This window comes from Mercenaria mercenaria, unplaced genomic scaffold, assembly GCF_021730395.1.
Source record: "Mercenaria mercenaria strain notata unplaced genomic scaffold, MADL_Memer_1 contig_594, whole genome shotgun sequence".
Lineage (NCBI taxonomy): Eukaryota > Metazoa > Mollusca > Bivalvia > Venerida > Veneridae > Mercenaria > Mercenaria mercenaria.
In genome coordinates, this window is record NW_026463476.1 from 36,835 (window position 1) to 62,196 (window position 25,362).

A 25,362-nucleotide genomic window follows, 5' to 3' on the forward strand; every position below is an offset into this window, starting at 1 on the left:
TGGTGAACAGTTGTGTCAAGTTTCTTTGAAATCCTTCAAGGGGTTCAAGAGTTACAGAGCGGACACAAAACAAACTGATATGACCTTTGACTCCTAAGTGTTACCTTGACCTTGAAGCAAGGCATCCAAAACATGCACTCTGCACATCGTCCCGGTGTGGTGAACATTTGTGTCAAGTTTCCTTGAAATGCTTCAAGGGGTTCAAGAGTTACAGAGCGGACACGAAATTGCTAACGGACAGACGGACGGACGGACGTTCTAACGAAACGGTATTTATGTGACACCCCCATTGTTCTCTCTATTGTTCTAACAGTCACATAAAAAGAAAAAGGTCACATAAACAGAACGGAATGAATGACATCAAAGAGAAAGTACCGTTATGCAGTCACTTAACCATCATTTCGCGGGCACGGACAGACGGACACCAGCGTCATAACATGATACTCCCCTTCGGGCGTATAATAAATAAAGTGTAAAGACGGTGAAATCAGGAAAATTCAGTGTAAGTGTGTAGTGTTTTGTGGTGATTAAAGCCTTTGAATTTAATAGAATCTATTCAATTCACAAAAAAAGGTAAAGAGTTCTTGTGAAAGGTACAAGTATATACAGTATGCATATGAATGTTGGTGAGACTGCATTTCATAAAGGCTCAGTTACAACAGTTTTTGCAGGGTATGTGGATTCATTGTCTAATCTGGTCTCTAAGGCATATGTCATTTAAATTAAACATAACATAACATTTAAGCAGCATATTTTATTTGCAGTTCAAATATTTTCATTTCAAACGGCCCATTCTTTATATGATTTGATCTTTTTTTTCATATAACTTTGATGGACATGAACAACCACTTATTCGTTCTGAAATATTAAAAATGGATAAGAAACGATCAAGAAATTCCTTGTGAATATTTCAATAAAAGTTAGAATTCATGTTTTATTTGGAGCTTATTTAATGTTTTCACTTAGTGCAATATGGTGTGTAGAAACTTTAAGTAGTCGAGCAGGCCAGCATGATTGCTAGATTTGTCCATGGATGCCCGCATATCTGTATTAGGAAAGCAGTTTTGACAACGGCTGCAGAAAAGCATGTTGAAGAAACAATAATTTAATAATTCCAAGATAGTTTCAAATAAAATCACTGCTCTTTGATACGCGATTGAGAACCCCCAGAAAAGCGGTGTTAGCACTTGTTAGCAAGTGGCGTCGGGGTCGAAGGAAAGTACTCTCAGTATCAGATTGATCTTAGCCTGGAAGCGGCGAAAAAACGTCGAAACATTTAGGATGGGCTGTGACAGGCAGCAAAAAGTATATGCAGGGTCAAGATTAAACTTACCAAGGATACACAGGGAAAGGTGATATTAGCCAAAATCGATATGGTTAAGGTTATGAGAATTTACAACTGGTCCGAGATGCAAATACTTTAAATGCCATATGTACTTGAATGAAATACTTTAAACAAAGTTCGTATAATTGTATGACTTCATGAACTCATGATTACTCCGTTAATTTTTTAAAACATACTTTCATCATATTGTACAAACTCTGTAGCGACCATGAAACGTCACAGTAATAGAGAAATCATTTTATTAAATTGTCGATATATCGACACATCAACCTTCAGTCTGCAATATCAAATCAAAGACAAAGGCCTTTCAGTCATAGAGTCATACATGCCCATAAAAGCACAAATATTAACCATAAACCATGCACCAAATCAGTAATATATAGTTTCATACTGGCTGTGAGCAACTCTTCTATTCTTTTTAAGAAACACTGTCATTGCTCTTGAAAAATATTCATAAAAGACATTTAAAAGTAGCAGAGATCTTTAATCATACATTATTTGTTATTTCTACATATATCTCGAGTCAACAATTTACGGCAATTATGAAGAAGCACTTCATTACATCAGTCATATAAAAACATTATGTATCAAAAAAATAATGTAAGTACAGCATTTTTTGATGAATGTTTAAGGAGGTAGGTTACCTTAGTAATTGTATGTGCGCATGTCAAACCGGAAGTTAACTTGAAGAAGATATGTATAAGAGATGTTATTTGCTGAAATACTTTAATACTTTAATCTACCCTTACCTATTATCTTTATCACGGCAAACTAAATATGTTTGTATATTCATTCTTCTGAAACCAAACCATGAAGCTGTCTCCGATCTGATGCTTCATGGTTTAATAATGCATAAATAATAAATAAGTTGCCACAGAAACGCTTCAAAACAATGTTGCCTAAAAATGACGTCATTGACGTCATGACGTTACCTGCAGTTATCGCGCAAAATTAGAAGCTTTTATTTTAATAGTGCGTAATTCTTTGTATTTTCTTTATTTGAGCTATTTTCAAACAGCTATTATTTGCTGAAATACTTTTTATGAGTTTTTTGCTCTGAATAATAAATAATATTTTGCTTCTTTTATATAGTTATATTGAAATGTTATGCGGAATGTAAAAAAATGGATGATGGTTACCATAGTTATTTGGAATATAGTTAATTGAAATGTCACTTGTTACGGCCATTAAAAAAACATGCAGGTTAATTTGTAATACATATTTCTTTAGTTTCCGTTGATAATTTATTACTTGAATACGAAAGCTTAGGTCTTAAATTGTTCAAATTCCTGTAGAAAATTGATTGTGGTTTCTTGAATTGAATTGATGTTATCATGGAGGTGAAGCCCCTGACCCATCTATCTAACGTAAAATTCAAAAGCGTTGATACTGGTCTATTTAAGGAACACAGCTTCGGCTTTTATTTTCATTTCAACAGTATCCATGAGAATAAAAACAGCATGCTGAACGATTTTTCCGTAAGAAATGTCAGACAAAGTGTACTGCTGTATGTATTTTAAGCCGTGAAATTTGAATAAATGCAAATAACACGAAAATAAAATTTACGTTAGAAATTATAAGTTTTAAAGTTACATTAACTAGAGAGATGTTTCTAATCAATATTTTTAATAAGAAATTACGAGAAAAGCAAGATATAAGCTATTTTAAACTTCTCTGTTGTTAGATTTGTATGGTTACTTTAAACTTTAAGAAATAAAGGGTTCCTAGTAAAGTGCTGGTATTTTGCTTATGATATTTCCAAGTATTCCATGTTGGTCATAAACAGAATGGTACTGAAGCCGTCGAAAACCCCGTTTTTATACATAGTTGTTTAAAATGAGAGAAAATCTGTTACCATGGAAACACGAGCCCCGCTACATATACATTTTAAGCTGAAACTAGAAAGCTAACGCGTATACTAGTAAAATTATCAATTATGCAGACTTCTATGGATATCAATGAAACTAGAATACGCTGTAAAGTGTTAAATATCCGTTTCTTCCTTCTTCTTTCAATATAAAATTCCTTTGGAGGGTCATGTTCTTCAAACCTGGATAAAAATTGAACTTGAAAGGACAGAGATAAAGGGAATTGAGATAGTAGTAGTTAAAACATCATATTATACGAAATACAAACAATTTCTGCGGTTCAACTAATTTGAATTTACCAAGGTAACAAGGTAACCTACCCCCTTAAGATAATTAAATAGCATACATTATATAAGAAATGCATTTAGGGTAGCGTTATATACATATATATGCACATATTTTTTAATCGATATGAAAATGAACAACCTGGGGAAAAACGAAATAAGCAAGCGTGTATGTATAAAAGTTAAGAAAGGTCGATATTAAAATATTTGGGTTAAATTGAGCTTAGCATATGCTTTATGTAATATTTTACTTGAACATAATCATAATTATATGCAATGTAGAGGCAATGTTGCTTTAAAATAATAAGGAACGTTCAAATACTCACCTGAAATAATGTATTTGTTTGAAGTATTTATATTCTGACTATTAGAAGGATCATTTTCGTCATAGATCTGTAGCATTAGTTGCACCCTTTCTTTTTCATTGTTTAAACTTTCTTCCGATTCTGTGTAAAATAGTATAACTTTCAGCTGCCGGGCGCGTACTCCATTACATTCATGACAAGTGTCCTCGAATACTGCTGTACTATTACCTGGGAAGGCCTTTATACTGTCGTTCTGGAAATTGTTTAGTATCATGACATGGACAAATCCACGTAAAACAGTACCTTCCATTAATTGCTTTTAATTATTACACAATAATATGTTTGTCTTAGACAAATAAAAGTTGATTAAAATTAATGTGACTATAGTTATAATCAAGAATCGTAATGTTGATATTCTGATTTTGGATACATTTTTAAGCTACTTGCATATATTATATATATTAAAGAAATTTTGAAGAAAAGTCCAGTACCAGAGGAGCTACATTGCCAACTGTACTCTAAATATTTCTTAATTTATAAAATATAAAACCCTATGTATTTAAACCAAATAAAACTATATTTGCATTATACGGAATTATGACATAGTACAGCAAGTAGGTTTAGTCTTTCCGTTATATAGATTAATCTATACGATCGAGAAACTAATCTTGGCTTCCAACAACATAAACTGCAATTCTAAAATATGTTGACGAGTATTCTGAATCAAAATTAAACCTTCATCCTGTTTCGAGAAAAGAGTATATCTTTCATAATTCGAATGATGTACCATTTCGTTCAGAACATACAAATACTAGGCTTACCAGAATTTTGTACCATTTTGTTTGGATCCTTTTTTGTACATTCTCAGTTGATATGAATAAACAACCTGTCAAGATTGTTATGTTTCCTGTTGTATTTGTCTCTGTCAGTTCGACCTTTTGCGTCAAATCTAAAGCTATAAAAGATATAATTTCGATTACAAGATAATTCGATAATTTCTAATTTCCTGTACGTTATTCGGACTTATTTTCGTCTCTTTTACGAATGTTTGGACTCGGTATGGCTATATAGTGTTGAATGTTGGGGATCAGGTAGTCTATCCATTGACGTTTTTTGCATGTATACCTGAGAGTGAAACTAAGTCTGTGTCTATTTTGCATTATACATACTAACAGACAAATAAATATTTAGCTTATTAATAACATGTTTGCGTTTTATGAGTTTATGCATCTCAAGTTGTGGATAGCATTATACATTAACAAAGTTTATTAAATCAAACTCGAACGCCGGTCTATAACTTTTGTTAAAAATGCCGACCGTTTTATCTTTAAGAAATGGGGCCCCCTTGGTCGAGTAGTTAATGTCGATAACTTTAAAACATTGTCTTTCATCGATCTGGGTTCGAGCCTCGCTTTGGGCGTTGAATTCTTTGTGTCAAGAAGCCTTCCAGGTCGGTAATTCTTGCTCGCTATGATGAAGTAATGCACGGAGGGGCTCCTGGAGTCTTCTTTTACCATCAAAGCTGGAAAGTCGCCATATGTTCTAAAGTTAGGTCGGTGCGATGTTACATCCTAAGGTAAATAATAAAGTTATCTCTGATCCTGAGGTATGTGGCTACTATTTGAACTTCATTCATCAAAATATGTATGCGCATTGACAAAAATGTCTTTCAGCATATTCATAGCTTATGACCATAAATTGAATTATATTTATAGTTTCCTTGTGTTTATTATCACCTTCAAATCTTGATGCGGAAAAACACATTTTTCTGTTGGTCTTATATATTTACTATTGGCTATCCTTAATGCAGGTACGAATAAATATGTAACATGCTTTTCGGAGCAGCTATAATCGCTTTTAATATTTGAATTACAAAAATGCATGTCCTTAATGTTTGATATATCTCCCTAGCAAGAAAACTAGCCAATTTGATAAAATCTAAAATGTCGATCCCTCAAAAGCACAAAGAACAAGGGAAACAGCGGGAATTGCAGACTCGGTTTGAATTCACAGCGAACATACATATTTGCATATTACAAATAGCTAACTCTAATGTCAAACAAATCTTATTTGATTCCCAGACAAAATCTTACCACATTTTTATTGCACAGCTATATAGCTTGATTAATGACTGCAAAGATGTTCAACCATCCATTAAGTAAGTGCAAAATCACAAGTCAAATATATACCGCTCATTTCTAGTGCCATTTTGTCAACATTATATTTTTTCCGTAGACGTTGTGTATTAAAATGTATTTACATCTTATTGCCCTTTCACGCTGCCATTGAATCAACATGAACAATACGAAATTCGTTTCGAAAATATTTCTAAAATGCATTGGCCTACAGCTCTTAAATACCAAATATTTGACATCAAGGGCATAATTATACTGACCATTGAAGTCAACGTAAAAAAGGACTTCTTGAACGATTTGACGAAATTCCAAAAATCTCTCCATATACCCTTGTTCCGTTACCGACCCTTGTGGGATTGTGTTTATCCGAGTGCAAATATGTTTTTGAAGAAATATGAATATCGACCGACGTATCAGCTCAGGTCTATATTCATATTTCAATGGGTGTACAATTTTCACATCACCCTCTCAGGGATATAATGTATATTAAATGGCCGAAACTTTTAGTTGACAGGCAAATAATATATTAGAATAATCCGCAAAAAGGAAGTAGTTAGGTATGTTTTGAAAATATCAAATATCTGCACTATTTAGTGCATTTTTCCAGGTATTTTCAGTTTGGCGCAGCGCCATACACTTTTCTTACGCGCCACGGTGCCTTCTTCAAAAGCCGAATGCTTCAATTGTCCTTTTTATTGCCTTAATTTTCTTAATCTAAACGTTGGGTTCGCTAGAAGTGTAATTCTCGGCCTTCTTATAGTTGTTGATATATATCTATATATGTGTGCATCTTGCCTTGTTAAAGTAGATCTTTTATTTATTTTAATGATTCTTTTCTCTATAATTTAAAGGAATTTGTGCTTATATGATTTCTTGCTCGAATTTTCGAAGAAAAAATGGAGCTAATTCATTCGCACCGGCGTCGGCGTCGCCGCTGTTAAGGTTTTTTTTATAAAGTCAAATATCTCTGTCACTATAAAAGATATTTACTTGAAACTTAAAAAAGTTATTTTATATCAAAGTCTACACCAGGAAAAATAACCCCCATAACTCTGATTTGAATTTTGACAGATTCATGCCCCTTTTTAATTTAGAATTTTTGGTTAAAGTTTTTGACTTGAAACTTAAAATAGCTTTTTATTATCAAAGTCTACACAAGAAGAAATAATCCCCTTAACTCTGATTTGAATTTTGACAGAGTTTAGCCCGTTTAACTTAGAATTTTCGGTTAAAGTTTTTGATCAAGTCAAATATCTTTCTTACTATCAAAGCAATTGACTTGAAACATAAAATAGTTTTCTACTGTCAAAGTCTGCACAAGGAGAAACAATCCCTCTCACTCTGATTTGAATTTTGATGGAATTACTCCCGTTTATGACTTAGAATTTTTGTAGTTAAAGTCAAATGTCTCTGTTACTATCAAAGCTATTGATTTGAAACTTAAAAAGCTGTGTGAAGTTGGCTTAACAAACAACATACGACAAATGACATTCAAAAATGTTTGAATATCGTTCAGTACGCGACATACGACATTAGTAAAGAAGTTGAATGTCGTGCAAAATAACGACATCGGACATACGACATTCGAACATTGACACCAAAATTTGAATGTCGTTCAGTGCGTGACATACGACATATGATATTCGAAAAAAATTGAATGCCATGCAAATAAACACATTAGACAAACGACATTCGAACGCTGACAGAAAAAATTGACTGTCGTTCAGTCTGCGACATACGACATACGATATTCGTAAAGAAGTTAAAAGTCGTGCAAAAACGACATTCGACATAACGTCGTTCAGTACGCGACATACGACATACGACCTGCGACATTCGTAAAAAATGAATGTCGTGCACGAAACGACATTAGACATACGCTATTTTAACTCTGACACACAAAACTTGAATGTCGTTCAGTACGCGACATACGACATACGATATTCGTAAAGAAGTTAAAAGTCGTGCAAAAACGACATTGGACATAATGTCGTTCAGTACGCGACATACGACTTCGTGTAGATGTTGAATTTCGTGCAAAAAACGACACTGGACATACGACATTCGAACTTTGACACCCAAAATTTTAATGTTGTTCAGTGCGTGACATACGACGTACGACCTTCGAAAAAAAAAATTGTATGTCGTGCACAAAACGACATTGGACATAAAACATTCGAACTTTGACACACAAAATTTGAATGTCGTTCAGTGGGCGACATACGACATTCAAATAAAATTTCGAATGGCGTATGCCGCGCACTGAACAATATTCAAATTTTGTGTGCCAAATTCGAATGTCATATGTTGTATGTCGCACACGGAACGACATTCAATTTTTACTTGTCGAACTTCGAATGTCGTATGTCCAATGTCGTTTTGTGCACGACATTCATTTTTTTCGAATATCGTATGCGACCTACTGAACGACATTCAAATTTTGTGAGTCAAAGTTCGAATGTCGTATATCCGATGTCGTTTCATGCATGACATTCAATCTTTTTCGAAATTCAAAGTTCGAATGAAGTATGTCCAATGTCGTTTTTTGCACGACATTCGACATTTTTACGAATTTCGTATGCAATATGTCGCGTACTGAACGACATTCAAATTTTGTATGTAAAAGTTCGAATGTCGTATGTCCAATGTCGTTTGTGCACGACATTAATTTTTTTTAAATGTCGTTTGTCGTATGTCGCGCACTGAACGACATTCAAATATGTTTTTTAAAGTTCGAATGTTGTATGTCCAATGTCGATTTTTTTGCACGAAATTCAATTTTTCCGAATGTCATATGTCGCGCACTGAACGACATTCAATTTTTGTTTGTCAAAGATCGAATGTCGTATGTCTAATGTCGTTTTGTGCACGACATTCATTTTTTTCGAATGTCGTTTTTCGTGAGTCGCGTACTGAAAGACATTTACAATTTTTTGAATGTCGTATGTCGTATTTCGTTTGTTTAGCCAACTTCACAAATCTAACTTAAAATAGTTCTTTATTATCATAATGTTGCAGAAGCCCATAACTCTGTTTGAATGCTGTAAGAGTTATGCTCCTTTTTAACTTAGAATGTCTCTACAAAGTTTAATATAGTTTTTATTAGCAAAGCTCTAATTCTGAGCCAAGCACTGCGAAAAGTCGCACTGTCTGACGGAAGTCTTGTTCATCATATCTTCTCACACATCCTTTTCACATTTAAACGTAAATTAGATAGAGAACTGATAGAAATACTAAGTGACGTATTGAACTCATTTGAATATGAACTTAATAGCACGTATTATTTGTTGTTATACTGGCTCGAATTATTTTGGGAGCCTGCAGAGGTAAAGTGCACCCAACATAGCAGTTTGTGCTTTTATTTGTATTTACTATGGTGCTTACCAATATTATGTATATGTATATATTTAAGCTTCTTCTATTGGGCGACTTATATCCTGTTAATGTCTCGACCCGGAAGTGATATACTCTTGTCAACGTACCTCACCTGGATGTAAAATCACCCAGAGGTAAGGATCTACGTTGCATAGTTTGCCTAAATCACCCCGCTGATGATCTATTAACCTGAATGGGATAGCTCAGTGATACAGACATCAGTAATGTGGAGCCAGAATAGAGTCAACTTCTTCGCGAGTTAATGGAACAATAGTTAAGTTGTGTAATTGTTCTGCATGTTACATTATTTGAGACTGAAACATCTATAACGTCACTTTGGAAACATTAAAAATAGATCTCGGAGTTTTACATCTGTAACTTTGATCTCTTTGATAGGAACTAAGCTCACCGTTAATTGTTTTTCCTTTTCTGCATTGATTATTTATTTTATTTTCTTTTGTAAACATTCATTCATTTAGATAAACTTGTAAATATTGTACTGCACTGTAGAGTGTTTAATTGTTTGAATAAGTTAGTTCCCTGTCCGACCATCCTGTCACGTGCTCTACTTTGAATTTAACATCACATTCCATCCAATCTTCAGCGACATAGATCAAATGTCTTCAAAATCGAGCATAAATATTCTGTTGATATATAATGAATACATTTTATAACTACGTCCACCTTTAACCTTTAATTCGTTATTTGCATGACATATATAGAAACAAAATATACTACTCAAAATTTGATAAGGGCAACTTTTGTAATCTGTAACTAGTACTGTTTTGGGTTAATACACTTAACAGTTTATGATATATTAAGTTTTGTTTGTATTGTTGTTTTTTTTTGATAAATTCGATTAATCAGTCATATGAATTGAATAATTGAACTGCATTAGAATAAAATCTGGACCCACTGCACCTGCATATGGGCGTACATGTATGTCAAGAATCTCGCGACAATAACTTTCTGCTGTTAAGGTACCGTTATCAACAATATGGAGGTCAGTTTTGCCATTGTCACTTAAACCTCCCCATACCATGACAGACCCTCCACCATATAGTGTTCAGAGATGCAAGCAGGTGCAAAACGTTCATTTGGTCTTCTCCACACTCTGGCACGTCTTTCTGTGAAGTCTAGACAAAATCTAGACTAATATATAAACAAAACTTGGGTCCAATTGCGGGGTCTCCACTGCACATGGTCACGGGCCCAACGTAGGCGTTCTCTGACGTGGTTATTCGCCAAAGGAACACATTTGGCAGGACGTCTGCCATTCATACCAGCATCAGGCAATATATTTCATAATGTTTGGATAGATACCCGTACATTTGTTGCATTCTGCAAGCTGTTTTTTGTAAGGAAATAGCTGTCTGAAAACGATTGCGCCGGGCCTGAACAACAATGTATCGGTCTTGTGCATGTGTTGTACACCTAGATCGGCCACCACCATGTAAATGTGCTACATTTCCGTCGATTTGGAAACGATTCCACATGCGTTGAACAACATCTGGGCACACTCTAGATGCATCGTTTGCTCTTTTCAAGGTTTTTTAATATTGCATTTTTGGTGTGATTAGTTTTTCAATTTCCTACATTTTTTGTAGGTACATTCCTGCTGTGCTTATGTAATAGTGTCCATGCCAGAGAACCATGCACATTTAGCCTATATTGTTTTAATACCTAGCAAACATTTAAATGTGCTTTGTCTTACTCAAATACAAAAAAAAATATGAAAAATGGGACAACATAACAATAAATGTAGTAATAACATACCGACTTGTCAAATATATCAATGGAACAGAACTTCACTAGCTAGTATCAAGTTACTATCAATATTCATTGGTGTCAGTGTTAGTTCTTTGGAAGTCCTTACTAGTATTTCGGTAGACTTCGGAATAAGTTTCAGGCTTAGGGGTGAATTGGCGTTAATTCTTTGGGTGTCAGTGTAAGTTATAGGGCAACAGCATTAACTTTTTGGGCGTCAGTAGTTCTAGAGACACCAGGGTCAGTTCAGGAGTTTGTGTCTGGTGTAGTTCTGTTACAGTTTAAGATGCTGGATCATGTGGTTCTTTGGTTCGAATTAAACAAAGGTTGTCCTTAAAATGCATTCTAGGTGCGCCATAGTTTTGTCCTACTAAAGGTAAAAAGGCATTTGTACCACAGTGGCACTATTCTCATAGAAGTTCGTCTATATCTCTTTTACAAAGGGTAAAAAGTTCGTCTATATCTGTTTATCAGGTTAGGCTGGAGAAAAATACATCTAGACTAGTTGTATATGTATGAGACACTTGCTTGGTTCATGACTTGCGACAGACACAGTTGTCTTAATCATGATGACACTCAGTCGACGGACTTAAATTGTCAAGAGGCAACAGACCTGATTGAAAACTTCATAAGATATACTTATCAGGTTTAGTCTGCTTTCAATCTGGACTTTCTATGTCCGCTATTTATTTATTATTTATTTATTATAGTGTTTTCTATGCTATTTACAAAACGAATAAAAATGTACATATGTAAGGTATAAGAACTACATGTAATATCTTATGAGTTTTTGACACCCTGTACAAATGGTATGTATTTTTCTCAATTTTTAACACTTTACCCCCTATGACCAAGTACCAGTTTTGTAGCATACGTATATAATTATTACATACAAAGGCATGTGAAATATTTTGTTACGTTACTGTGCGGGGGGGGGGGGGGGGGGGGGGGGGGGGGGGGTCGGGGAAGATGTTTAAAACGTAAAAATGCTTAATGTTCATATAAATAGAATTTAGATTGAGAAACGTCTACAAAGTCTTCTTTTTTTGTTCACAAACTTGTAAATATATCAAGAAATGGTCTTTAACTATCTTTACTATGCAATTTCAGACGTATAGCCCTAGGTCACTTTTTACCTAATCGGATAGGCAATCTTAATATGAAAATGTCCGAGGTCCTTTCACATGACATGTAAAAGCTAGCTGCCTTTAGGTCTTTAACATCACTATCAGTGGCATACTGTTTATTGATAAAAAGGTTTCAAAAGATAACAGTAGATTCTGTTTTATATTTTGGTTAACAACACTAATTATGTCACACTTTAATGGCTATTATAAATTTGTACTTTGGAGCTGTCACAGGTTTTATGATGATGTACTATGTACATGTCAAAATAAAATGTATGTACTGTTCTGTTTTAAATGTATAGTTCAAAATCTTTCAGGAGTACACTGAAAAAATAGCAATTATACCATTACAGAGTTAAATAAAATCAAACAACAATACATACTAGAGAGCTGCTTTAACCTGTGCAAATAACACTATACTTATATAATATGTTTGTTTTCCAGAGATACAGAAAATAATGCCTAAGTACTTACTTTGGCATCGAATTAGCATTATTTTAATGTTAAAATTGTGGCTTTAATCATAACTTGGCATAATTTGAAATGTATATTGCATAACTATTGCATTAGCATTAGCATTTATAATTTAGCATTACTACAACCCTGAAGTATGCATATATAAGCGTTAACATATGTTTTTATGTAATTTATCAGGTTTTCGTCAACTGAAGTAGATTTTGTTGTCCGAAGAAGATTATTTTGTGCAGTTCATGACCAATTTGATGTGTTTTGAGTATATTCAAAATTTAGACATCTGTGTGGATTCTTGGCTATTCAAAGCCAACAGGGGTCGAAAACGGAAGTTGTATATCGTTTTCGTGTCAGACGATAAGAAACTGCCTGTTCCTCAAACATCATTTCGTTTAAAATATCGTGTGTGACCACCTCTACTATTTATTAAAGCACTGATATGACAAGGCTTAGGACTAACGAAAGAGAAGATTGACGTCACGAGCAATTTGAATCTATTCTTGAGTAGCGGTTGTCACCCGAGGTCTAATGGATCTATGGCGTACAGCAACTCGACTAGTTTGCTGAAATTGCTGGTGCAAAAGAATTCTGACATTGTTTTGTCACCCCGTTGAGCATTGCTAATGCTTCAATTTGCTGAGTTTCACTAAGTCGGGGCATTTTATTACAACATTATACGATTAACTCTCATTTCCTTATATACTGATTCTCTATAAAGTCCGCGCAATCAAATACATTGACCTACATTCCGTCATTCGTTCGTAGTAGAGTCCATTGTCAAGCAAATTGAAGAGCTACAGCAACTTAAAGGCAGAACTATTGTTCCTCAAAACAGCATTCAAAGAAGACCGGTTGAAGGAGACACAAAGAATGACAAATAAGGCACTAAGTATCATCCGATCTTTAACAGAAAGGAAACAGTGTAGGCGGACAGAAAGGAGGAGGGCTAAATATGGGTTGACAAAGAAGTACTTTTCCTTGTTGTTTACTGGTAAGAGTTTGGATGGTGAAATGTTACCTTATACTAAAATCCCATATGGTGAAAATCTAGTAAAAAAAATATGACACCGTCTTGGATGGGGATCTAGATACCTGAAGGTGATCTGCCATCCTTCATTAAATCAAGGAAAATGACTCTGGCCTGACTTATTGATAATCAAAACAGAACATCCGGTGCTTAGCCAACTTCACATTCTATATAACAATACTCTATTTTTGAAATACATAGGAAACAAACATTTTTTTTTTGCCTTTAAGGAATATTTTACTAAGTCAAGGGCCATAACTCTTGATTTGCAAAATATATCAAAAGAACAGGTAAACAAACTCACATAGTGGTTATTTGTTTGTTTGTTTTGGGTTTAACGCCGTCTTTCAACAGTATTTCAGACCATGTAACGGCGGCCAGTTAACCTAACCAGTGTTCCTGGATTCTGTACCAGTACAAACCTGTTCTCCGCAAGTAACTGCCAACTTCCCCACATAAATCAGAGTTGGAGGACAAATGATTTCAGACACAATGTCGTTTATCAAATAGTCATGGAGAACAAACGCCCCGCCCGAGGATCGAACTTGCGACCCCGCAATCCGTAGACCGACGCTCGACCTACTGAACTAAGCGGGCGGGTACACATACTGGTTAATTTTCCAACAAGTTTTCATTACTTTAGATATACGCGACATATACTTTTAAGTTCTTAAATTGTATTTTCACTAAGTGTTTGATCCGAGTGCCTCCTTTTCCCAAACAGTTTGGAAGAAAATTGATAACACTCGTTTAATGTTACTTAAAAGGTCAGATCCCTTTCGAACATAATTGCAATGCGCTTTATTTGTCAAATAAAATATATGCGATTTCAACATGTCATAAATCAACTGATTTGGAAAAAGTAAAAATCAATCAAAATCGCCTTTTATATAACATGAGTACCGTAGACAACATCTCCAGTGATTTCATATTTACAGATTATTCATTTCATCGAGCGATATATTACTTACGGAATATATTAAACAATAGTTTTCAGGTCATCAGGTTTGCAAGTTTATTAAATGTTTTAATAACAATCATTATCCAGATTGTTTATCAATAGTATTAAATAAAATATTTCGGTTTGCTTGATTCTGATCATGAGAAATAATAAATAGAGAAGCACCCCACGCACCCTAGCACTGGCTTAAGTGGGATTCTTTTACACGTGTAATGGAGGATTAAGTGGTAACTTGTTAAGTCATGAAAGTGACATAGTGCCAAACAGTTTGGAAAAGAACCAAGGAAACGTTGAATCATTACTTTGACAATACACTATAATGTCAAATTGAAAACACGGACAGCACGAAAAAGAAAGGAAATGAAACTCAGTAATATTAAGCAGGTCAAACTATAATTTTATGCTGAAATTGTACACATACAAAGCCATATAAAACTAGGTTTACTTACTTGTATTAGATATGGAAATGTCTAGAGCAGAACTTGTTGAAGAGCCCAACAAATCACTGCATTTGTATCTATCACAATTCAAATAAGTATACGAATTTATTTCCATGAAATATTTTGAAGTTGAATTAACTTGGAATTCATATCCAGTTGGTGGAGAATCACACCCAATTTTGGGATTCGATGAACAGGTAGATATAATAGAATTGCCCTTCCACCAGTCTACGCCATATCCACTTAAATCTGTACATTCACATTTTAGAGTTGACCCAACTGCCGGGGTTGTGTCATCACATGTAATTTGAGCTGAATCTGAAAGAAATGATAGGTGTTTTAAATGAATAAAGCTTACATTCTTTAAAGGAATTAAGTTACTAATGCAAAGATCTAAAACTTAATAAGATCAAATTGAAAGGCTGCATAAGCTTATATTAAAGTTAATATGCTTCAGGGCATTTGGTAAATCCGTTACTGACATATGGTGACTGACAAATCCCTAGTTTACGTGGAAAATGTTTACAATATCCCCTTGTTCTGAGGTACCGATCTAGAGTTTTGGTTGAAGATAAAATATCCTTAAAATCTTACATACTTCCAAAATCATATGGATGTAAGATGCATTGCCTTTATATAGGCGGCATAAGTCATGATGCAAATGTAACATATGTTTTCATTGTTTGATACACAGTGTTGACTAGACATCCTGTACCACTGTTGCTTGATACCGCTCGACCTCAGCCTACCTGATGGCTTGTTGGAGTAATAATATGCTTATTACAAACCTATTGTAGAATTTTTCAATGTAACTAAGTCTGTCTTCGAACGCTATTTAGATTACCGCCGAAAAAAGCAATAAAGTCAATAAAGGGGTGCACTGTATAAATATAGGCCATGCTAACCTAATATAGAGTACAATAAATGACGTCTGCGATTTATTTTCTGCACGACTAAATCTTACGTCAAGATTGCTTATAAGTGTTTCTTGAGTCCATGCATTTTTCGTCACTGTCCATTGATAAGTAGTCTGTTAATATAATCAGTAGAAAAGCTCTAGATATAGGCTATACAATACTTTTATGCAATTATTCAAGTACTGGATATAAACAAGGCTATATGAGAAAATGCAATAAATGTTTGTACCAAAGATGTATAAAATCTTTAAATATATTATGTAATATTGTCAGTATCATAAAAATAGAAATGGTTTTCATAACAGATAGCGTATATTGATACTGTGGAACCTTTTTTTTTTTCGTGAGGAAAAACTATATTATTAATTTTTTATTCTTTTGCACTACATAAAAATTAACCTTTGCGATGAATGTTCAAGAGGGTAAAGATTAAAAGTCAAGCGAACCGTGTATGCTCTTTTCTCGTAATTTCGAGCCCCTTAACTGGTATTTCCGCACTTGTCAATAGTAAGATGTTTGCAAACAAGTAGTTTTTACACATAATGAATACTATTTCATATAGAAAGGAAATATGTTAACCCAGTGATTTAAATAAGCTAACTTATGACAAAATTTTCAATTGAGCATTTTGATTTTAATGTGAAACATACTATTATTTCTTTTTATTTGAAATACTCATTTTCAACTGTTACATGATTTCCGTAACATGCATTCATATTTAGAAACAGGTAAATGCTTGCAAGTATAATTTTTTATACGGTTCAGATCAATGAAAAAGCTCAGAATTAAATAAAAAAAAGTCATAGTCATCAATGAACTGGGGAAGACTGAGCCGGAGAAGGAAGTGAACCAGGACCCAACTATCAGCGCGGAAGGGTCCGATTGAGAGGAGGATTACCAACCGGCCTTCAGCTTCCAAAGCAGTTCAACAAAACGGAAAAACCTTTGAAACTATCTAACAAGTCTGTGCATGCAGAAATGTGGAGATCCTGAAATATATTAAATGTTATTTGTTAGGCTGAACACATACTTTAAAAATAAAAGCATTGTCAAAAATATTAAAAAAACAAAGTTTTTTTTGTCCCCAAGGGTAGTTTAGAAAACTGTCTTCTGATTGTTTAAAAACTAATTGTGTAAACTTTATTCTGATTGGTTCTTTATTTTTCTATCTTTTCTTCCTGTACAATGTGATAAAGAATATAGGGAGTACCATTTGCTATTGGCCTACGTAAACTTCTTTGTTTGGTAAGAAAGATCGGACCACGGAATGGATGTAGGATGAAATCGAGAAAAAATAGAGGTAGGCGGAGCTTCAGGATTTCTTCGGAGGATGTGAGTAGGTTTGGTACGCTCACGGTAAAAAGTTGAAGTGAACAACTTGTCCCCGGTCTGGAATGCAAACCTCCGACCTGGAGTGCAAACCTTTTCTGGGTTTTATTGACCTGGAATGTTTGCTTTGCTATCTTGCGCCTATGCGTCTTTGCTTGAACGAAGTCTTTCATATTTTGCGATTATTTTGCAATATACATTTACCATGTTATGTAGTTTTATGAAATTTTATTCGCTTAATTGTTAAAAATATCATCTTTTTAGAAAGTGTATAAACATACACAATTTTGAAAGGTCATAGATATTGTAACTAAAGGAAAAAATATTTACGCTTTATCAATATTGAGCAAAACTGTTAGCCAGGGGTAACACCCAACGCATCAAAGTTTTACTGCAAAAATACGGTATTTCCTACTAGAGGGAGTTCTTTCACATACATTTGAAAATTTATTACCATTTTCGTATAGCCAAATTCATTGCACATAAAAGTGCAAACTGATTTGAACACACATGTAAATATTATGTGACTCTCTTGCCTTAAACTGGGAATACTGTATTACCTGTGCAGTCGACATCGTACTTCAGACCACCTCTCCTAAGCGATTTTTGCATTAAACGACCGGTTAAAATCCCTCCCGAACGTTTTCGGTACATAAATTTATTCCATTAAACGTTTTTTTTTTTTTTATTAAACGACTAGCGACCACATTAATGGAGTCCCAACAGGTAAAATATTCGACAGAAGAGTCTATCAAGCAACTGGGTACAAAATTCCCGCCAGGCATTTCTTCACCTGTGTAATTAGTTAGTACGTTTGCACCTGCCTGAATGCAATTAACCTTTGTAGTTGTTGAACTGACGATCAATCCAACTATAATTTTCACAGTTTGTGAAACATATATACATTTATGTATGTTCATAATAAATACAGTTACATTAACAGTTAAAAATAACTTTTCTCTTCGCCAGACTGAAATTCATTAAGAGACCATTCCAATAAGAGACCACTTTTTAGCAGTCCCTTTGGCGGTCTCTTAATACATTTGTACAATGTCGGCCATAGTGACATATTTTAGATAACGAATGGTCAAAACTGAAATTGGTAAAAACTTTGACTAATATGACCGATATCCTTTTCCTGTATTGGTTTAAACAATATTTTATTCATATATAGTTACAACATGAAACGTTTCATAATTACAGCATGAAGGATTGAGTAGAAAGCCAAGTTTATTTGAAACTCTCTCCTTTTTTTTGTGGGGGGGGGGGGGGGGGGGGATTTTCCTGTATTATGAATGTTATCTGTTTTGTATTATCTGCCTAGTTATTTCAGTCATTTTTCTCAAATCTGTTTACTATTAGTTTAAACTATTGTAAGATAAATTAATGATAAAATAGATATATATCATATACTTTAGACATTTTAGCGGTTAAACTTTTAGGAAGCTATGTATTCTTTTTAGATGATGTCAACTGTTTAGAACAATAGATGTAACAGGACACACCTAAATATAAATAAATCTATTAATCAAATAAATATTAAACGATTTTTTCCATTAAAATGAATTGTGCCTGAATTATCGAAAGACTACTCCCTATATTTGGATATTGATTTCGTCAGTTTATTATAGGTTATCGTGTAAGAATTTTGTACAACATGTTATCATGTTTTTTTTCTCTCCCTCGTATGATATTGGGTTATTATGTTTGTCCGTATCCTTCTGTTTGATTTAATGTGATTTATAGTCTTCTTTTGCTTTTGAAATAAAAGTTAATTCTAGCATTGTTAAAGAAGATCGATAAAAAAGCAGGATGCCAGAAAACGTATCAAAAATCATTTTCTCAGAAAATCTCACGGTATAAATTTACTTAGTTAGCACTTACCGACAAGTGAAAATAAAATCCCAATACCTATGACTGATACTGACTTGGTTGGAAGAATCATATTCACCTGAAAAAAAGATCATAGCTGGTAAAATTTGCATTCATTCAATATAGTCAACACACTAGGATGATATGCTGTTGTACGTTTATAATTAAAGGGATGGTACGGTCATGAACTAATGAATAGTGTGATAAGGAACAAGGAGAGTGATCGAACGAAGTGTAAATGCTAGAATATAGAGTATACCGCTTTTAGCAGTAGAACGTTCTCCAAGACTTTCTGTTGTACACTCTGGATAATTACACTAATTACACTAATCATCTTACCATCCCGACCTACACTTAAAGATAGGTGAAATTACATTAATCGTATGATAATTGTTAAGAACATTGAATTCAAATGACACACTGAGAATGTTGTTATTTGAAACTGGAGGAAATTCGCCACATGAGTGAGTTGGACAATTGCGCCAGTTTTCTGCAAGAATGATAAATTTATAGTCATAACGGAGTGTTCGAATAAGAGGCTCCGAGAGAAAATCTTTTATAGTTATGTAAGTTACGAGAACTTTTTAAGTTGTAAATCGGTGATGATATCTGAACTTACTCTTATATTGTTTAATTGTTCACATTGCAACAGTAAAAGCATATTGCCTAACAATATAAAATGATATTTAGTGACAGCGATACACGGTACCAGCGGTACCAACTGTGACGAGAAGAACACCTGAAAAGTCTGAGAAATGTAAAGCGTCTGAAACACATTTGAAACGATGAATTAAAATGATACAAAAAATACACAGTTTGTTACAAATATGTGATACCAGTTTTAAACAGGCTGTTATCTCTCATTGTCCGAGAAACATTGTATAGTTCATACCAAATTTTGTGTAAACAAAGTTATCCACAATAAGAGCAAATACCTTAAAATGGTTAAAGAGCAAACAGTAGTTTAAATCGTAAAGTTGATGTATCTTTCAGTATGATGCAACTTATAGTTTTGGAAGAACATCAGGAGGGCGTATGAAATAACTGGTCAGTGTAAGCCAAGTGAAAAGTGTGCATGTGGCCAAAATAAAAAGTAAGTGCGGTTCAGAGAACCGACCGACCCTAATTTTACCCGCCAACCCTAACAATTTTCCGATAATTTGGGTTACGAATGATCGGGTACGAATTTTTAGTAGAAACATTTATGATACCAAAGTCAGAACAAGAAATCACAGAGTGACCTTGGCGCCTACCAATGTGCCATTTTTGAGTGTTCCAAATTTCAAGACTTATTGACAAGCTCAAGGTCAAATTTCATTTCCGTACACAACACTGTGCATGTGGTTCAAATTCGAAAGCTGTAGCTTGAGAAATGTGAAAGTAGGTCACTAGATCAATTTCAAGGTCAAAGTTCTGTGTACACAAAACTATGCATGTGCATCAAGTTTGAAGGCTGTAGCTTGAGAAATTTGAAAGCAGGTCACTAGATCAATCTTAAGGTCAAAGTTTAATTTGGTACATACAACTATGCAAGTGGTGCAAATTTGAAGCCTGTATCTTCAAAAATGTGAATGTAGGTCACTAGGTCAATGTCAAGGTCAAAGTTTGTTTTGGTACACAATCCTATGCATGTGGTCTAAATTTGAAGCCTGTAGCTACAGAAATGTGAAAGTAGGTCACTAGGTCAATCTTAAGGTCAAAGTTCATTTCGGTACACAAAACTATGCATGTGGTCCAAATTTGAAGGCTGTAGCTTGAGAAATGTGAATAGGTCACTAGGTCAAAATCAAGGTCAAATTTTATTTCAGAATACAGAACTATGCATGTGGTCCAAATTTGAAGCTTGTACCTTCAAAAATGTGAAATAGGTCACTAGGTCAATGTAAAGGTCAAAGTTTGTTTCGGTACATAAAACCATGCATGTGGTCCAAAGTTGAAGGCTGTAGCTTGAGAAATGTGAAAGTAGGTCACTGGGTCAAAATCAAGGTCAAATTTCATTTCGGAACACAAAATTATGCATGTGGTCCAAATTTGAAGCCTGTACCTTCAAAAATGTGAAAGTAGGTTACTAGGTCAATGTCAAGTTCAAAGTTTTTTCGATACACAAAACTATGCATCTGGTCAAAATTTGAAGGCTGTAGCTTGAGAAATGTGGAAGTAGGTCACTAGATCGAAATCAAGCTCAAATTTCATTTCTGAACACAAAATATGCATGTGGTCCAAATTTGAAGCATGTACCTACAAAAAATGTGAAAGTAGGTCGCTAGGTCAATGTCAAGGTCAAAGTGTTTTCTGGTGCACAAAACTATGCATGTGGTCAAAATTTGAAGGCTGTATAGCTTGAGAAAATGGAAAAGTAGGTCACTAGGTCAAAATCAAGGTCAAATTTCATTTCGAAACCAAAATTATGCATGTGGTCCAAATTTGAAGACTGTACCTTCAAAAATGTGAAAGTAGGTCACCAGGTCAACGTCAAGATCAAAGTTTTTTCGGTACACAAAACTATGCAGGTGGTCCAAATTTGAAGGCTGTAGCTTGAGAAATGTTAAAGTAGGTCACTAGGTCAAAATCAATGTCAAATTTCATTTTGAAACACGGAACTATGCATATGGTCCAAATTTGACGCCTGTACCTTCAAAAATGTGAAAGTAGGTCACTAGGTCAAAATCAAGGTCAAAGTTTTTTCCGGTGCACAAAACTATGCATGTGGTCCAAATTTGAAGGCTGTAGCTACAGAAATGTGAAAGTAGGTCACTAGGTCAAAATCAAGGTCAACTCATGTCAAGGTTCATCTGCCACTCAAAAATATACATGTGGTCCAAGTTTGAATGTTGTAGTTATTGACAAGAAGATTTTAAAAGCTTTTCCCTATATAAGTCTATATGAAGCATGTGACCCCAGGGGCGGGGCCATATTTGACCCTAGGGGGATAATTTGAACAAACTTGGTAGAGAACCACTAGATGATGCTACATTACAAATATCAAAGCCCTAGGCTTTGTGGTTTGGACAAGAAGGTTTTCAAAGTTTTTCCCTATATAAGTCTATGTAAACCACATGACCCCCTGGGCGGGGCCATATTTGACCCTAGGGATATAATTTGAACAATCTTAGTCGAAGACCACTAGATGATGTCACATACAAAGTATCAAAGCCCTAGGCCCTGTGGTTTTGGACAAGAGGTTTTTCAAAGTTTTTCCCTATATAAGTCAATATAAACCATGTGACCCCCAGGGCGGGGCCATAGTTGACCCCAGAGAAATAATTTGAATCATCTTGGTAGAGGACCACTAGATGATGCTTCATACCAAATATCAAAGCCCTAGGCCCTGTGGTTTTGGACAAGAAGGTTTTCAAAGTTTTTCCCTATATAAATCTATGTAAAGTATAGAAATAAACAAAGGGCCATAAGTCACTTATAAATTGCTGAACCAGTCTGATTTTCAGGGGGACACAACTAGGGTACCAATACATCATTCTGACAAAGTTTGGTCAAAATCCCCCCAGTAGTTTCTGAGGAGATGCGATAACGAGAAATCGTTAACGGACGGACGGACGGACGAAATGACGGACAGACGAACAACGGACGCAGAGTGATTTTAATAGCCCACCATCTGATGATGGTGGGCTAAAAATCGACCGATGTCTTCACTCTCGCATCCATTCTTGAATACCAGCGGTCCACCATGGTTCCCCGGATGAACATGAACCTCTGATGAATGTGAATATCCAACATTTTGATTTGTAAATTGTATACTAAACCGTACTTTTCCCGATGACAAGTCGACGCCTTCTTGAAAATTGAAAACATACATCGGTATGTAGAAAACCGATAATTTAGCGATAGTTATAAAAAAAAGCTTATCGTGTGTCAATGATTGAATTATAAATGCAAGGATCTAGTTATTTTTTCTCAAATAATTGGTCAAAATTATTTATAAGGCCAAATTTCAAGTTGAAAGTGTGTGGCCGCAAGCGTCACTATACGCCGAAATTTCGAGTTGAAATTTACACAATAGTTAACTTATTTTTTTTATATAAGTGGCTGGATAACACCTGCGTAGGCATTTCCTGAAGATTATTATTATTATTATTATTATACCAGATTTATATAGCGCCCTTTTCATGATCAATTTCACGTTCAAAGGCGCTTTACATAGTTCAAATGCAGCCACACAGGGCGCATAAATTCATCCTCTACTAGTACAGACACAGAGCGATCTGACCAGAGCGACAGATTGAGACAAAGCCATCACGACAGAGCGATCAGAAATCAGATACAGGCTTGTCCGGCTAACTTAGCCTAGCTCGTTGCGAATAGACAGCCTGGTTCTTTAACGTGTCCAGTGTATAGCACTGATACACGCAAGGATGCAACTTTTAAGTGTTATAAGTTAAGTAAATGATATGATTAGTTTATTGATGCTGGTAGTCGCACTCCGAAAGTCAAATTGAGGTCAAGAAATTAGGTCAGTTTTTCTTTTGCAAATTTCACTTATATGGCCTCACATCTTAGCCATTTGATGAAATAAGTGACCAAAAATATTGCAATTAATTGAAGTCAATGTTTTTAACTATGAAATGAAATCACGATATGTAAATTAGCTCGTTTTAATATAAATTAATATTAATGAAAGTGGCAAAAAACGTACAAAAATGGCATGTGTTACGTTAGAGGGTAACAATTTCTTGTTACAGTAGATAAAAGTAACAGAAAGACAAACCAGCAACTATTAACAATACCAAAACTTTATTCATGAATTTAACTAACAATACAAATGCCTTTAGAAATACCAAAGAGCCGTAAAATCCAATATATTATATAAAAATAGTCCTAATCCTATTCAGGTCGAATTTAATTCCAATCAGACTAAAGTCCACAATATTTCACAATAGTTCAAAAGTGGCTTTGATATATCCAAAAAGTATCAATCTTTTTTTCAAAGATGGCTTTTAAAATCCTCGAATTTTAGTATATCCTTCAAATAGTCCTTCAAAATATTAAATATCCAAACTGGTAATATTTTGTTATTAAGAAATACAGGGAAGCTTCATCAAAATCTACAATCTTATTTCTATATTCTCAGTTCTTAGGTTCCAAACTTTCAACAGATAGTTCTCTATATAAAGTATCAGGGAAGGCTCCGGAACTTTCAAGTAACACAAAGAATACAAAGAAAAATCAAGGAAATTATTTTCTAAAAATAACTGTCTTACACTGTTTATCAATATTGTTATAGAACACAATAGAATGCCCTGGATTAAAATTTATATGATGTCTTAAAACTAAGTTAGTAACAAATATTTTTTTGCTTCAGGGTAAAATAACATATACATAACACATGTATGTACAGTAATCAAAATTCTTTTTATTTTGTATATGATTTTCATAATTTGAAAAACAGAAAGGTAACAAATGATATGCGGAATATTTATCTAATGATAAACGCAACTATTTATAGCGCCATCATATGAGTTTTATATATAGATACTGCTTGATGTACAAAATGTAGGTAGTGTGAGTTGGCTTCTTACCAATAGTAATCTTTAGCTCAATTGCGTTTTGATTTTTTTTTTTTTCACAAAATCAAGGATTTTTTTTGTATTAGGTACATATCTGCCGGTAAGATCAATATATGAATCTATGACACACAGCCAATATGGCTGTCATTTTTCTTTCAAAATGGGGACTAAGATGACCACCAAAGGTAACTGTGTTCAAAAGTATGCATATACATGACTGTTTACATATGCTTTAATGTTATGTTTTGCAGTATTAATATTGATGAATATAGCCATGTAGATAACCTCAATGTGGCGCTCATTTAATCAAATGGCTGCCAAAAGTCAATATATTAAGTATGCTTCACATACATTATAGAGTTCACAAAGTTGTTTCATATAGTTTATTACAGTATTGTGATTGCAAAATTATTACTGTTTCAAATCAGGTTGAAACCATCTAAGACAACCAATGAGACAACCTATTGTCACAATGGCCGTCAAAGGTCAGTATGTTCAGTTTTTGTAATTAACTGGAGAATGTACAAAAAGTTTTATGTAAGATTTTGCAGTATTCTGACGGATGATTAAACAATATACTATTTAAAATATATTGGGTCTACAGACAGGATAGCCTA

At 34.3% G+C, this 25,362-nt stretch overlaps 1 protein-coding gene across 3 annotated transcripts in view; it reads right to left on the minus strand.

Moving 5' to 3' along the window:
* Positions 1 to 25,362, minus strand: part of LOC128554653 (uncharacterized) — a 58,440-nt gene that overhangs the window by 29,208 nt on the left and 3,870 nt on the right. For all 3 annotated transcript variants that reach the window (XM_053535947.1, XM_053535948.1, XM_053535949.1), the window contains exons 2-5: positions 19,236 to 19,302; positions 15,115 to 15,423; positions 4,624 to 4,757; positions 3,824 to 4,055 (exon numbers count right to left, since the gene is read on the minus strand). In XM_053535947.1, coding sequence (XP_053391922.1) covers positions 3,824 to 4,055; positions 4,624 to 4,757; positions 15,115 to 15,423; positions 19,236 to 19,296 — 736 coding nt within the window. In that variant the 5' untranslated portion in view covers positions 19,297 to 19,302. The remainder of the gene's footprint in view (positions 1 to 3,823; positions 4,056 to 4,623; positions 4,758 to 15,114; positions 15,424 to 19,235; positions 19,303 to 25,362) is intronic.